This window comes from Chrysochloris asiatica, unplaced genomic scaffold (genome assembly GCF_000296735.1).
Source record: "Chrysochloris asiatica unplaced genomic scaffold, ChrAsi1.0 scaffold00224, whole genome shotgun sequence".
NCBI classification, from domain to species: domain Eukaryota; kingdom Metazoa; phylum Chordata; class Mammalia; order Afrosoricida; family Chrysochloridae; genus Chrysochloris; species Chrysochloris asiatica.
Window position 1 is genome coordinate 1345431 of NW_006408742.1, and position 16442 is coordinate 1361872.

Here is a 16442-nt window from a genome sequence, read left to right on the forward strand (position 1 = left end):
GTCTCCAGCCGGGTTCACAGGAGTCTATTGAACGTGGTCAGACTTAGCTCACAGCTTCATTGCTGTTTGTCCCGCACTTCCCCTTATGTCTGAGTACATGTCTGCTTGTATATTCCCATTGAGTCTTAGTCTTGGAAAGGGATTTGCCCTGAGGGGACCAGGTCACTTGCCTTGATGTCTCCTGGGCGAGCAACTTGCTTGTTCTTGTAGTAGTCAGTTGGACTGCCATTATTGGTTTTTATTTTTCCTGTCAGTCATTCTTTCAACAAGTATCTTCTGTTCTTCTAGCTGCTCCAGGCTGATCTGCTTGTCCTTTCAAGTGGAATTTCCAAACTCAGAAGATTCTGGATGGGGTTCAGGGTTCCACCTATGGTCTTACTGACATTTACTTTTACCAGAAGCAAAGTTTAAAGATAAATTATGGACTGAGAAAATATTTGCAGTTTATAGGACAAGACAAAAAGAGGCCATATTTATTAAGTAATACTTGTCTGAAAAGCAGTGAATCTTTTTGACCTGTTCTATCTAATCATGTGATCACTATCTGTATCCATCCAGGAAGTTTATGGCTATAACGTGAGTCGCTGGAAGCTTGCCTTCGTCTCACTAGGAGTGGTTTGCACTGGTGGCTTTCTTCTCCTCCTTCTCTATTGGATGCCTGAGTGGCGGGTGAAAGCAACTTGTATTCGAGCTGCAATTAAAGACTGTGAAGTGGTGTTGCTGAGGACTACTGTAAGTCTACACATTTACTTTTAGCAGATTATTTGAAGATGCTATGTTCAAAGTAACCTATGAAGGAAACAAATACATATAAAATATAATGAGGGTCTAAGGATGTAACGATGACTTCTAATTGTAACATTTCTAAAACATCTGTATATCTACTCTGTGTCTGAGTTCTTTATCATTTTGATACTTTACCTCAATGAATTTTGAGTGTTTAAAGTGAGTGTGAGTAGAGCTGATGATGACCAGATCCCCTCCTTCCTTTTATAGCTTTTGAAACCCTAAGAAATTAGATGTTTGTCTGTGAGGGTCACTGGACAGTTAGTACTATATCCCAGTTTTTTCATTTACTAGGCCTTTCTACTGTGTCATGCTACATCCCAATTATTTTTGTTTTTTAATCCTAATTAAAGCACACTGTAGGAGGTTTCAATACCTAGTTTCAGTAACTAGAATGTAAATTAAGGGATTACTCATGATCTTTCATAGAATGTTGATGTGTGTATCAATGAAGTATGTCAGTGGTGGCAGTAGAGAGCTTGTCTTGCTTGAATTTATACATCTTCATGAAGTGATTCTCTACTTAGTAGGAAGTGATATTTTCCAAAATAGATAGGAGCAAATAGTATTGTGCAAAGAATTAAGCAAAAATATAGGAAATTGGGAGAACAAACAAGATGGCGGATCAGGTGGGAGTGCAGTGAGGAGATCTGTCAGAACAACACAGAATACTGGACCAAGCAGGCTCAGGGGATGGTCCCAGAACTCTGAACCACTTCTAAAGGAATATTTGGAAAATTGGAAGGCACTTACAGCCAGTGGAATTTGTGGAATTTGTAGCAGAAGCAAGAAATCGGGTGCTTTCAAAACCAAGGCGCTCAACTACTCCCTGAGCAGCCATTTTGGGTGAGACCGAACAGGGGAAGGATCAGAGCTGCCACGGACGCCTGACAGAACTGCAGAGAAAAAAGTGTGGACACTCTTCTTTGTATCTGTTTATTGACCTCCCACTGTCTGCATACCTCCATTCTGGTGACTATAGGGGGTGTCTGAGTTAACAGAAACCCCACTCCCACCCCAGGAGGGTTCTATTATGCATGCACACAGATCGCCTCAAAATTTAAAGGGACAGCGTCCACTTAAAACCAAACGGCAGCGCAAAACGTCCACAGCCAACCCTGAACTGTTTATCTCTAGGAAAAAGGCCTGAACAGGGGGTTGTGGAGCAGTACAGGCAGACTAAAAAGGAAACAGGCCAAAAATTAAATCCTGAGTTATGTCATAACAACCAACAGTGGCATCTTGAAATTTCTCAGGAAGAAGAGTGAAAAGGGAAGCCCTTCTAATTACAGCTACCTAGAGACAATCAGAAAACATAAAAATGCCAAAATACATGTAAGTATTAAGGCCACAGATAACTCCTGAACATGCCCAAAAAACAGAAACAGATGACCATATCATCAGCACATGTCCAGAAACAAGATAAAGTGACTGAGGCAAATGAGCTGGAGGTAGACCTATACTCCATACTGGAAGATGGGCAGGCTTTGGAAATGCCTAAGAAGGGATTCAGAAAAATGATAAAATGTATCAAGACACTTTACAATGGAGTTGAGAAAAATAAAGAAGAAGTCAGGAAAGTGCTACAGGAACAATCAAATAAAATAGATATAGCATTGGAAACAATTCTGAACCTACAGAAAGGGTCCAAACGATTAATAATAGAATATCAGAAATGTACAATTCACTGAAAGGGCAAAGGAGTAGAATTGAAAAGATGGTTGCTAGAACTAGTGAGCTTGAAGATAAATTTCTCAATACCACTAAGATAGAAGAGCAAAGAGGAAAAAAGGATAAAAAAAAACCTGAAGAAGGCCTAAGATTCATGTTGTAAAACATGAAGAGGAATAACATAAGAATTATTGGCATTCCAGAACAGGAAGAATCACAGAAGTTCACAGAGGAGATAGTTGAAGAACTTCTGGAAGAAAATTTCCCTAACATCCTGAAAAGTGAAGAGATAGGCATCCAGGAAGCTCAACGAATCCCAGGAAGGATAAACCCTAAAAGACATATAATAATCAAGCTCTCCAAACTCAAAGATAAGGACAAAATCCTGAAGTCAGCTAGGGAAAAGAGAAGTGTAACATAGAAAGGCAAGCAAATCAGACTAGGCTCGGATTTCTGAACAGAAACCATGCAGGCAAGAAGGCAATGGGGAGACATATATAAATCCCTGAAAGAAAAATACTGCCAACCAAGAATCCTCTACCAGCAAAGCTGTCAATCAAATATGTTGTAATCAAAACATTCCAGGATAAACAGGAGCTAAGGGATTTTGCCAAAGCCAACCCTGTGATGAAAAACATCCTAAAGCGAGTTCTGTGGACAGAGAACCAACAAGAACAGACAACAACCAGAGATTGACGTACATGGCAGCATCAACTGGAAGTCATTCGAAAAAATGATGGAAAGAAAGAGTCCCCACTGAATAGTTGTTATCTTGTCTAGATGGGTCTGGTTAAAAGAGATGGGGATAAGATTCTTAGATTCAGTAGTGAGTAATTGTTATCATGACTTATTGCGACTGTCTTAATTGTAAAGGTAGAAGTTTTGTAACAAAAATGGGTGAGCAGTTAATCTTACAGTCCAGAAACAAAGGATCCTAGGACCATCAAGGAAGAAGAGTACAAGCGGAACGTGGGACCTTATCCAGAGAAGCAGCCATACCAGAAATGGAGGCAGAGATGGGGACATTGAGAGGGGGAGCACCTGAGGACTCTAGATTCATGGAAAGAGAGGCACTAAGAGATGGTGGTCATGAGACAGACTTGTAGAAGGTGCCCTTTGGTGGTGTAAATTATTATATATGCCTGAGTGTTTTTTGTTTTTCTTTTAAAAGAGCTAAAGGGAATAGAGAGAACTACTGTTAACTGATGGTACATTGAGGGGAATGTAACCATTCTGATGAAATAAATTGTATGATTTGTTGAATGTAAAACTGATGATCTGCCCTGTAAGCTTTCACTCAAGCAGTAATAAAAACTTAAAGAAAAAAAGAAAGATAAATGCAAAAAAAAGTATATATATAAAATATGAAATTGTGTAATAGACACAATGAACTCTTTATCATTCTCCCTTTTTTTTTCTAAGGATGAATTCAGAATGTGGTTTTGTGCAAAAATTCGCTTGCTTTCTCTGGAAACCCATCCATTTTCAAGTCCAAAATCTCTAGCTAATAAAGTTTCAAATGGTCATGCTGTTCATTTAATTGAAACTCCAACCGAAGAGAACCGGCATGAGATGAGCAAATATTCACAGACTCAATCACAACAGGTATTGTGTTCTTCGTATCAATGTTTCTATAAAAACTAGAATGCATATCCCATAATTTTGTGTTTATAGGTGCTATTCTTTGAGGTATACCATATATAGTACTACACTTTAGACTTTACTAGATAAAAGACATGTAATTATAATTATAATTAGTTAATGATATGTTTGTATTTGTAAATGTAACTTTTAACAAGTGATGATATACATTTTGAGGTAACATTCATTTATGCTCTACAGATTCGTTACTTCAGCCATCATAGTGTAAAGTATTTCTGGAATGATACCCTTCATAATTTTGATTTCTTAAAGTAAGTGTTTTTCTTCTGTTTGGATTATATAATTAATTTCTTAAATGTTTAAAATATAAGAGTTCACTTTAGTATTATATAAAATTGTAGAGGTCTTTACTACATAGGCTTTATTTAGTTATTGATTAGCAACTCCCTGAAGATTCATTAACCATTTAAAAAATAAATCCCAGCTGAAACTTGTATTTTGGCAAATATTTACATAAAAGTTAAAAGCAGCATGATCCCCACGTTGCTTTATTCTGAATTTTGAGTTCTTTTCTGTTTGAGATTTCACCTTAGAATGAGTTTTGATTACACCTTATCACCTGTGTTTGAAAAAACTCAGTGTATTTGAATATTGCCTCCAAATTTGTTGGCAGTTCCTCCATTTGTAGTTGAAGGATGAAGTAATAAACAAATAGAAACTTAACTTTGCTGTGTGAATAAAGATGGAACCTTCTCAAATACATCAGGTTTTTGGGTAAAACAAATTGAAGTAATTTCTTCATTAATTTGTGGTGGAGAGTTTAAGTTATACATATACTAAATTAATTAGTATTTAGTGTATTGCTGTTTTTAAAGTGATTAAAATCATTAAGAACATTGGCTTTGAAGTGACAGAGGCATTCTTAACATAAGCAGTACAAACAAAATCACCTATGAACATTTAAACTATTCATGGCTGGATTCTTCTCAGACACACTAAAGAAAATATTCTGGAATGGGTCTGGGAATCTCCACATGCCAAGTTCTGAAAATCATTCCTGTTCAAGGAATTCCTGACTTTTAAGAAAACTGCCGGGGAGCTACTATTTTGCTTTAAATAATAAAAATTGACTTGAAATTGGTTTGTGATACCTTCTGGTGAAGTCACCAACCTCAGTGGGAAAAATAAGTCAAACATAGTTACTGAGTGGCCTTTGCTAGCAGTAGAATTTTGTAAAATTTTAGTTACCTGGATTAATAAAAGTATCTAATTTACTTATGAAGCTTAGCTTTCCTCAGAATGAAATAGGACTGGACTTAAATGATGGTACAAAGTGCTCTTTGACTAGGATCTCAGTTAAATTAAATATGAGATAGTTTTGGGAAAAGCTTGTAGTAATTAATGAATTTCTAGTTAGAATTGCTAGATTTTATACATTGCTTGTGACTCTTAAAATTGGTACTTCTGACTTAGCTATATGATCTTTGTGTTAGATCAGGGACAGATTTGCATTGATGTTTTGTGGAAATGAAAGAAAAAAGTAATGAAAAGGATTTCTTAGTTTGAAACTTATAAAAGTAAAAAAGGGAAACTATATGAAGTGAAAACAAGTTAGTTGTACTTTACTTTTAATTATATTCATTTGATTGTTAGTTCTTACAGCTTTGTCAAAACCTTCAGAAGATAATAATATAAACTTGAGTGTGTAGAGCTACCTCATCATGGGATAGATGTACTAGATAACTTAGAAGTTGCCATGTTTGAGAGTTAAATCTTTCATTATTGTTTATTTTAGGAATTGGATCTTAAATTAAAAATTTCTCATTTCCAAGATTTTGTTTAGGCTATCTATTTGTAAGAAATCACCCTTTAAAAATCAGGCCTATAGAAAAAGTGAGGCATTAAGAAATTTGGATATTTTAAACTTTGTTTAAAGTAAAAACTTTGGATTTATTTAGGGGACTGGATGAAGGTGTTTCTTGTACGTCAATTTATGAAAAGCATAGTGCAGGACTGACAAAGGGGATGCATGCCTACAGGTAATTTTTATGCAACTAAAGTTAGATCTGTTATCAAAATTCCTTAATAGAGTCATATCTGTAGCCCTTTACCATGTAGTTCCACATATTAATGGATATTTCGGTATTTCTAGTTGAGAACTTGTTGGTGTATTACTTGGGGAAGACTGCTTTTCAGTTTAAGAATTATAAAAATGTGAGAGCTCATATTTTGAGGTTGATACCCTGGGAATATACTATGTTTTATTAATTCCAAGGCATACACTTTCCCACTTTTAACATTTGTGAAATTGGAATGTGTGGGTCACACAGTTGATGGAGTGTCATTCTTCAATTGACATGTGTATTTTTCTTGATGGTACATAAAATAACATAGCAAAGTTTTGAAAAATTTTTCTCAAATACGGGAATTGTAGGCATGAACTGAATTTTACTATGATGAAAACTAGTACTTTGGGAAACTTAGCCTTTTTATACTGTTAATCTTTGCTAAAGCATAAAAATATACCAGTATGTTAAACACTTTAAAGATAACTGACATTTTCAAATTAAATCAGAAATTTTCTTGTGCTTCTGTAGCATGTTTTCAAAGAGTTGTTTTTGCTAAGTGCCATCGAGTCGGGATCAGAATCATAGTGACCCTGTACAGGGTTTCCAGGGAGCAGCTGGTGAGTTAGAACTGCTGGCCTTAACAGCCCACACCGACGTTGCAGTTTACCGCATTAACCGCCAACACCACACCAGAGGTCCTTTCATTCAGGCTTACAGTTCATACAAGGCAAGAACTACTGTATCATATTGGCGGTGGTGGTGTTAAGTGTCATAGAGTCTGTTCCCACTGAAAGCAATCCTGTATAGAGTTTCTGAGGAGCAGCTGATGGGTTTGAACTGCTGCCTTTGCAGTTAGCAGCCCAGTGCTGATCTTACAGGTTTTATCAGGACTCCTACTCTGTCAGAAAGTACTGTAACACAGGAGTTAAAGATTATGGAGGGATTTAAGCAACATAAGCATTTTTTTTCTTCTAAAAAATATACAATGTTTTGAGATAATCAGTACAGTATTGTTAGTAGAAACATTGTACAGAACTCCTCAGATTTATTTAGCTTCATGCAAAAATTGATTTCAATTCAAAATTGTTGAGAACTCCTGTGTTCCAGTATGGAGAAATTTTGGTTCACAGGGGTATTATGGAGTTGTAATACTCACACAAAAAGGTATGAATCAAAATTAAATAACGTAACAGTACAGTCCCATGCTCCAGTATTGATGACATCTGTTAATTTGAATGCTGAAGGAAGAGAGTTTGAATTGCAGAAGATAAGTATTTAGAAACGTGAATGTTTAAATTTCAGATCTAAAAGCAGCTTGTGGTTTGAGCTTTATCTACTACAATGGCTTTCCTAGAATATACTGTTAATATATAACATGCTGTAATACTGTTGTTATACTTTCTTATAGAAAATTGCTTTATGGAGTAAATGAAATTACTGTGAAAGTGCCTTCTGTTTTTAAGCTTCTAATTAAGGAGGTAAGACTAGTGTATTAACTCAGTTTTCTTGATCACTGAATCTGTTGATTGGAAAAGAGCCAGCAATGAGAAGATAACCTTCAGTTTTCTGTTTCCTGATTATGGTAACTGGTAGAGAAGGAATTCCTGATGTGAATTAACTTGTTTTGCATTATTTTTGTGTTTTTGTTATATATGAAGTCTTCTAAAAGTTTGTGGAAAATGGAATGAAAAGATAATGGAATTTTTTTCACAAACTTTTTGAAGCTTCCTCATTTATTGTTAAATGCCGTTGAGTCAGTTCCAACTCATAGTGACCCCATATAGGGTTTCCAAGGAGTGACTGGTGAGCTTGAACCGCCACGCCAGCCTTGTGGTTCAAACTGACCTTGCAGTCCCGCGCATTAACCCACAGTGCCACAACAGGACTCCGACTTTCCTTCTTGCAGAGCTGTGTAGGCTTTTATCTCTAGCTCCCTATTTTAACAACTAAGCATTTTTATTCCTCACATGGTATTTCATGGTACACTATTAAAGATTAAGCATTGTAACAAAACATTTTAATCGAAAGTAACGGCACAACAATTGACTTTGAGGAACCAACTCTTTGTTGTTGTTATTGTTGTTGTTAAGTGCCCTTTTTTTGTTTTTAAAAAAAGTTTTTATTTTGAATTATGTGATAGTTTACATGGGAGAACATTAGCTTTACATTCATCCTATTGTATATCGTTTCATTGCCATGATTATAGTCCCCTCCATGCATCATCAACCAACCAAAGGGTATATACCCTGCAGGCCTGCCCCTCGGTCATCAGCACACAGCCCCTCTCCCTCTCTGGGTCTAGAGTCCCCAGCCACTCCATCTTTCCATGTCATCATCTCTGCCTCAATCTCTGGTGTCACTGCTTCTCTAGAAGGATAGGATCCCGCACTCTGCTCTTCTCCCTTGATGATCCCAGGGTCCTCTACTCCTGGACTGAAAAATCAGCTGCTCCCCTCCTTTTGGGGGGGACATAATTCAGTCCGCGGGTTAATGCACTGGGCTACAGGGTTGGTTTGAACCTCAAGGTTGGTGGTTCAAGGTTGCCAGCTGCTCTTCAGAAACCTTATATGCAGTGTCGCTTGTGAGTCAGAATTCACTCAGTGACACTTAGCAGCAACAACAATGCAGTCCATGACATTTTACCCTTTGTCATGTTCTTGCTATATTAAAATGCATTCACCCCATCACAGCATCCCAAAGTCTGAAAATCAGTTCTTAAGTCCAAAATCTTAACTACTTAAGCATCTAAATCAAATATGGGTGAGACTTTAAGTGTATTTCATCCTGAGACAAATTCCCTTTTCATCTGTGACCCTGTGAAATCTAGACTACAAACTATTTCCAGAGTATACTGGTAGAACAGGCACATTGGTAGGCATTTCATCACAAATGGCAGAAATTGGAGGGGCAGCAGGTATAGTAGGCACCAAGCAAGTCCAGGAAAACAGTTTACATTAGCTTTCCAGACTTGAAAATATTTCTTGGTTCTCTGAGACCATCTCAGAAATGACCCTGCCTGCGCTTCAGCTTCCGATTATTAGCCATGATCTCTGGATTCCAGGTAGAGGCCCCTCAGCTTCAACTCCACCTTCCAGGCCCAGTAAGATGATAACTCTGCTCCCTTGACTTTGGTTATCCTCATTCTCCAAGTCCATCTGTCTGACAATCCTGCTCCAGGGTCCCAGCATGTCATATTCTGCTACTTGAGCATGGCAGCCCCACTGTCTCGGTTTTGGGCATTGCCCTACCCCCTGCTTCTGGAACAACTCCATGTTCTGGAACTGAGTTGGTGAAGATTCAGATTTTTGAAACATCTTTTGAGATACAGGAGACTGGCTCCACCCTTAAACGCTGAGAAGGCCCTGTGTCTGGGGTGCCTTCCAATGGTTTCACCAGTCCCTGAGCTACTCCAGAAATGTATTTTTCTTTTTTTGGTAGACAACCAATGTAACTCCTTTGACCTGTTTGCTGCCTGAAAATTCCAAGAGGCAGACAATTTCCATTCATCTTTTCTCTGTGCCCAGAAATCTTAAGCTTATGGGCTTTCTACTGTGGTAGTTGGTTAAATAAGCTTTATCTCATTAACGTAAGATTTTATAGCTGTGTCTTTGGTAAAAATTATAGGGCACATGTCCCTTAGTTTGTACAACATAATTTTCCAAATCTGTAAGTTTTATTTTCATTTTGCACAGTTTATTTTTAAATCTCTTTCCTCATATTTTCCTGTAAGTGGCAAGGAGAAACCATGTGGCCCCATTAACATCTTGCTTAGAAATCTCGTCAGCCTCGTATGTAAGTTCATCAGTTACTAATTCTATCTTCCACTAAACATTTTAACGTAATTAAGACAAGTTCTTTACCACTGCATGAAAAGCATCGTCTTTCTTCCATAGTTGAAATCTCATTTTCTTTTAAAGTTTGACTAGAAGCACATTTCATATCCATATTTCTAGCAGCGTTCTGTTGCTGGCACCATATGTATTCTCTGAGACACTACATTTTCTCTATTGCCCTTTATACTTTCTTATGAGCCGTCATCTGAGTGGCCTTTGATGTCCATAATTCTACCAACAGTCTCTTCAAGGCAGTCTAGACTTTTACTCTTCCAACCTCTACTCATTACCCATTTCCAAAATCACTTTCACATTTTAGGTATCTGTGAAAACAGGAGGGAGTCCTGGTGACACATTGGGTTAAGTATTGGGCTGCTAACTAAAAGGTTGGCAGTTCAAATCCACTAGTTACTCCATGAGAAGAGAGAGAGCAAGATGAGGCAGTCTGTGTCTGTAAAGTGTTACAGCCTCAGAAACCCTATGGAGAAGTTCTGATCTGCCCTGTAGGATTACTATGTGTTGAAGGCAGCTTGACAGGCGTGGTTTAGAGTGGCGCCCTGTTCTCCCAGTACCAAATTCTGTCTTAGTTATCTAGTGTTGCTATAACAATTACTATAAGTGGATGGCTTAAACAAGCATAAGTTAATTTTTTTTACTGTTTAGGAGGCTAGCAGTCTGAATTTAGAGCACCAGCTCAAGAGGAAGGCTTTCTCTGTTGGCTCTGGAGGAAGGTCCTTGCTTCTTTAGCTTCTCCCTCCTGGTTCCTTGGAAAACTCAATGTGTTTTGGCATCTCTCTTACCCTATCTCACTCTGCTGGCTTGTTTAATCTCTTTTCTGTCAGGAAGAGATTGATGCACGGTATACTGTACAGTAATCTTGCCTCATTAACATTATAAACTGTCTATTCACAAATGGATTATATCCACAGACATGAGGTTAGGATTTATAACAGATATTTTGGGGGAACATAATTCCGTCCATTAGAAGATGCTTATACTTTTTAGTCTGGGAGGAAAATTCATCCAATTATAACTGACACAGAAAAGATATGCATAAAAATTGGGTGCCCACAGGAAGGAACTAAGTGGCTTTACCTTGCAAAATTTGACTTACCAATCTTCTTGCTGGTTTTTTTTTTTTTTTGCTAAAGATCAAGAGTTAGTTGTGTTGGGGTAATACTTGTAGAAATAGTAGATAGTTCCTGAAATTGCCCTTGTAGTACTGTGTAAGAACATAATATAGTGTGGTATAATGTTGTGTCTCATCAGGAACTAACTTTGGTCTCAACATTTCTGTTTATTGCTCCTTTATGTAAAATTAGAATCACTTCTTTCTGATTAATTGTAAAACATTGGGATTATCAATGAAATTGGTAAAATGCCACAAAACTATGTCCATTGCCAGGATTTTCCTGTATATATTTATTTAGGGCTTAATTTTTAATTTTTTCCTTAGAGAAGGCAAAACAATATATATAACACATTATCTCACGTATTCCCATTGGAGTCCAGTGGACCTTTAATTTACAAGAAAACATGTTAAATAAACATTTGTTACATTTGATTAGAAGCTTTGTATTTTTTAGTAGCCCAGAGCAGACTGCAGAAGAGCTAAATTCATATGATATAGGTGTTTCTAGCTGAATCTACATTTGAGTTAGTACAAATGATTTAAGTTAAATCCTATTTGTTTAGCCAGATTCTGGTAGTGAAATGGTTAACAAGTACTATGCTAACACACTTCCCTACACTTTTGGATAGTGCAAGTTACCCCAGGTATTGTAGAACTTATTCTGTAACTATTTTTTTCATCTCTTCTTAAATGAAAAGATTGGAGCATCTACATGGCTATAAATGTCTCTTTCATTTTTGCTTAAAATCTTGTTTTTTAGGTTCTCAACCCATTTTACGTTTTCCAGCTGTGCAGTGTTATTCTATGGTGCACCGATGAATACTATTACTATGCTCTAGCTATTGTGATTATGTCTATAGTATCAATTGTGAGCTCACTATATTCCATCAGAAAGGTAAGTCTAATTTATTAATGGGTTTTGCAATTGTGATTAAAATAGTATTTGCATTTTGTAATACATGTAAGGTCTGTAATTTATATGTGGTACAAAGTTAAAACCTAATACGCAATAAGGAATCCTGATAGCATAATGGCTTATGCGTTGGGCTCGTACCCACAAGGTCACCAGTTTAAATCCACTAGTTGCTCCATGGGAGAAAGATGAGACTTTCTATACCCATAAAGATTAACAGTCTTAAAAACTCAGGGTCACTGTGAGTTGGAAACTACTTGAGGGCACACAACAGCGGAGCAAGCATGCAATAAATGTCAGCTATTACTATTTTTGTTACGTGAACAAAATATACTACGCTAACATAGCACTCCATGTGCCCCCAATCCCTGTTTTGGGGTCATTTATTTATTTTTTGCTTTTTGGGGGGGCTTAGAGGATAGAAAGTGCATTTTAGAATCAGACCACTACTTGGGTGCTTGAGTAGCCATTGGCATCTCTGGTTGTTGGTCTCCATTTAGAATACTGGTGAGCTGGTTCTGCTGTTGTCAGGAGTGCTTCTCTCATCTTGAACTTTGTTGAAATTTTGGTATTTTATAAAGGGAGAGCAATATATATTTGGACTCCTGGTGTGGCACTGTAGGATGAGCATTGGACTGTGAACCACAAGGTTGGCAGTTCAAATCCACCAGCTGTACCTCGGGACTCTTGCACAGGGTTATCAGTTGGAACTGACTCAGTGGCACTTAATAACAACATATATTTATTGTATTAGCCTTATTTTATAGCACCTCTGCTTTTGAAAAATATCTTGCCTCGTCTTTGCTAAGTGTAGATTTTTCTTAGCTAGTTTTTATTTTTCCTCTTTCAGCAATATATTATGTTGCATGATATGGTGGCAGCTCACAGTACTGTGAGAGTTTCAGTTTGCAGAGTCAATGAAGGTAAGTGCTTCAGGTGACTGTCGGAAGAATAAACCAAAAAAAGGGATCTAGTACTAACGTGGGAAGTATACTCAGTGTATTATACAGATATGATTAGAGTTTTAATAGGATTTTTAAACAGTAGAATACTATATGTAAGAGAATATTTGCTATTTCAATAATTTCTGTGTGCAGTTTTGTTTAATTCCATGACATAAACTAGTCACTTTTGTTTGTTTAAAGAAGTAGAAATTTGTACTTGGATTTGTATTAATCTCTGAGTTTGTACCAGATTCATTTATTTATGTAATAATTGCATTTTTCTTTTTCTACAGTATGATAGGTCCTATGGTAGGCCCTGGGTATGTAGTTAGTGGCTACCAAGATAGCCATAGCCCTGCCTTATTTGAGCTTCAGACTCATTGGAAGACAGGTGATAAATATACAGTAGCAATGTTGTTATGCTGTCAAGCCTGTTCCTACTCATAGTGACCCTGAATAGGGTTTCTAAGACTCGAACCACTGATTTTGCAGTTAGCAGTTCAGTACTTATCATACAGTGCCACAAGTGTGGCAAATTCTCTGATAGGGAGAGGTAAGAGAACTGATATGGCAGGGAGAGCCCATGTACTATAGGTATCAAGGATAGGGCTTCTTGAAAAAGTATATGTAATGACTGTTTGACTTAGCCAGGTAAGACAAGGTAAGACAGGGATGAGTTCTGTACATGTCCAAAGCCTAGATCAGAGTGCAGTCTCTTAATTGGGATAATTAAGTGAGATTAATTGTTGGCAGATACAGCTACTATGATAGCAGGTCTTCTAACGCATTAGGAATGTGGACTCAGTTCAAAAGATGGCAGAAAGCCATTGAAGAATTTTAAACAGGGGAATGATAGTGTATTTGCCATTCATTCGGCCTGCCATGTTTAAAGTGGTTTAGTGAGCTTTGGGCATGACCTGGATCAAGGTGGGTATTATGGAGAGGAGTTGTTCATTTTTGTGGTGAGATTAAAGTGGAAAAAGAGAGATAACAAAAGGCATCACAAGCCTCATGGGCTTTGGAGGCAGTAGCCAATCTGATTTATTAGAATGTATAAAGTTGTGTTTATCAGAATACCAAATACATCTCCATTCCTTTGGCTTATTAGAATACATTCAAGTATAAATCCAAATAGTCCTAGTGTGTTGCTTCCTTTTCAGTTTCACGCTAGCGGTAAGAAGCTGCTTTCCTGCACCTAGTGTTAGAGATGGAGCTTATTAACACTCCTTTTCTTTTCCCCTCTGCTGCTGCTGAAGATACCGGGGTGTTCGAACACCAACACTTAACAACAGGACAGACACCATTCACCATATATCTTCCGTATCTCCTTTGTATATGCTAACATAGCACTTACGTTTTGTTTCCTGGCACAACTAAAGACAACAGACTTAAAAAGAGTCAAGATTTTAAATAAGGGATTGAATAAATTATTATTATCTCTTATTGTTAGGTGCCATTAAGTCAGTTCTGACTCATAGTAACCCTGTATAGTTTCTGAGGAATGGCTGGTGTGCTTGAATTGCCAACCTTGTGCTTCAAACCGACTTAGCAGTCCAGAGCATTAACCCACAGCGCCACACCAGGACTCTATTATTACGCCTACTATGTAATAAATAAGGTGCTCTGGTAGAGTAGCGGGTTATGTGTTGGGCTGATAACCACAAGGTCAGCAGTTTGAATTCACCAGATAGTCTGCAAGAGAAAGATATGACTTTCTGCTTCCGTAAAGATTTATAGGCTTGGAGACCCTATATAGGATCACTAGGAGTCAGAACTAGCACAATGACCCACAACCACCACCACCATATAATAAATACCTTTAGAATTTAAATTTTTAAAAAGTTGTTTTCTCATGGCTTAGTAAATTCTTCCTTTTTTAGAAAAGTTTGCTTTTCTTACACATCTCTGTTTTCAAACGTCATTAAAGGGATGAAAGAAAAAGTACAAGAGAGTGAGAGACAGAGTCAGATAGAATGGACAGATGCTAAGATGACTAATAGCTAAAATTGTACTGTAAACCATAAGAGTAACACCAGCTGTTTAGACAGGGAAAATTTGGCATCACCTGTGCTCGTTTGAAGTCCTATTAGGAGACAGTTTGTAATGGCATAGGGATTTCTGCCACCCGCCACTATTAAAGCCAGTGCAGGGCTCAGAGGCAAGAGCAAAGTGTTTATTGAGTGTCGATGTCCATGAGGATGGGTGGTGGGAATCTCCCAGGTTTGTCTTCCCTACTGGTAAGTCTCTTAGGCGTTTTTTTAAAGGGAGAGAAAAAATCAGGATCATGGGAATCGTAGTCAGACATTATTGTATTGTTTGTAGCTGAGTTTCAAACTTAGTGTCTCTTTCAACCATTCCTGTTTGCTAATTTCACCTTTGTTCCCCAGAACAGATTCCCTGCTCAAGCCACAAGTCTGCTTTGGAAATTGAATGGGAGTGATTAATTATGGAATAAAGCTAGGGAGGGAGTTAAACTTTAACTATAGCTCCTGCTCTAAGATGTCTGTTCAGATTTCATCTTATTTTAGGATAAGCTAAAACCTCAGTACTCCCATTTCGAAACTAGCTGATATACTTGGGCAAGCATGTCTTTTCTTCCTAAGGAGTAATAATATCATTTGTGGAAATGCTTCATTTATGGAGTATTTATGTTTATAACCCATTTTATTATGTCATTGTTGAGATCAAGTGTCCTTTAGTTAGCTCTTTTGCTTTTTTATTCCAAGTTACAGAATTTTCTTTTCTTATATTTTTTTCCTTTTTCTTTGAATTCAGAAATAGAAGAGATCTTCTCTACAGAGCTTGTGCCAGGAGATGTCATGGTGATTCCATTAAATGGGACAGTCATGCCTTGTGATGCAGTACTCATTAATGGTACTTGCATTGTAAATGAAAGCATGTTAACAGGTACGCTAAACTAAATGACAAAGTATCACACAAATTATTTATAGTGATAATAGGATTAAGTTATTATTGCTTAAAATTATTTTTGATGTGTAAAAACTGGGAATAAAGAGTATCTTTTTTTATTTTGGGGTAGAAGTTATCTTTTAAATGGTTTCTCTCTGGAAATTGAGAATCTGGAGCTAGAAATTGATATCCTCTTTATTATATTAGTATTTTTATTTTTATTATCTAGCAAAAAGTGATTTCTATACTGTATATTTTTAAATTGTTAGTCTTATCTCAAAACATGTGCATATGCACACCTTACACAGTTTTATGCAATTGACACCTTGGAAGCAAGAACTGAATGCTACTGAGAATTGCATTTACATTTGAAAAAGAATTAGGCTGTTTCTTCTATTTTGAGAGCCTCACTTACTATTGCTTTGCTCTCTTTTGCTACTCTCCTCTTCCTTATTTGAGTGTATGTGTGTGTGTATAGTGAGGATTAGGGTAACTTTTTTCAAATCTCTTGTCTGCTTTCTTTTGTAGAGTACTTTCTAAATCAGTTCCTAGGGATAATAGATCAGGTAATGGATTTTTTTT

General features: G+C 37.1%; 1 protein-coding gene across 1 annotated transcript in view; it reads left to right on the forward strand.

The window, feature by feature from the left end:
* ATP13A3 (ATPase type 13A3) overlaps positions 1 to 16442 on the forward strand; it is an 80726-nt gene that overhangs the window by 2424 nt on the left and 61860 nt on the right. The window contains exons 2-9 of the mRNA XM_006873130.1: positions 559 to 732; positions 3880 to 4062; positions 4300 to 4370; positions 6018 to 6098; positions 7537 to 7606; positions 11854 to 11988; positions 12857 to 12929; positions 15726 to 15857. Coding sequence (XP_006873192.1) covers positions 559 to 732; positions 3880 to 4062; positions 4300 to 4370; positions 6018 to 6098; positions 7537 to 7606; positions 11854 to 11988; positions 12857 to 12929; positions 15726 to 15857 — 919 coding nt within the window. The remainder of the gene's footprint in view (positions 1 to 558; positions 733 to 3879; positions 4063 to 4299; positions 4371 to 6017; positions 6099 to 7536; positions 7607 to 11853; positions 11989 to 12856; positions 12930 to 15725; positions 15858 to 16442) is intronic.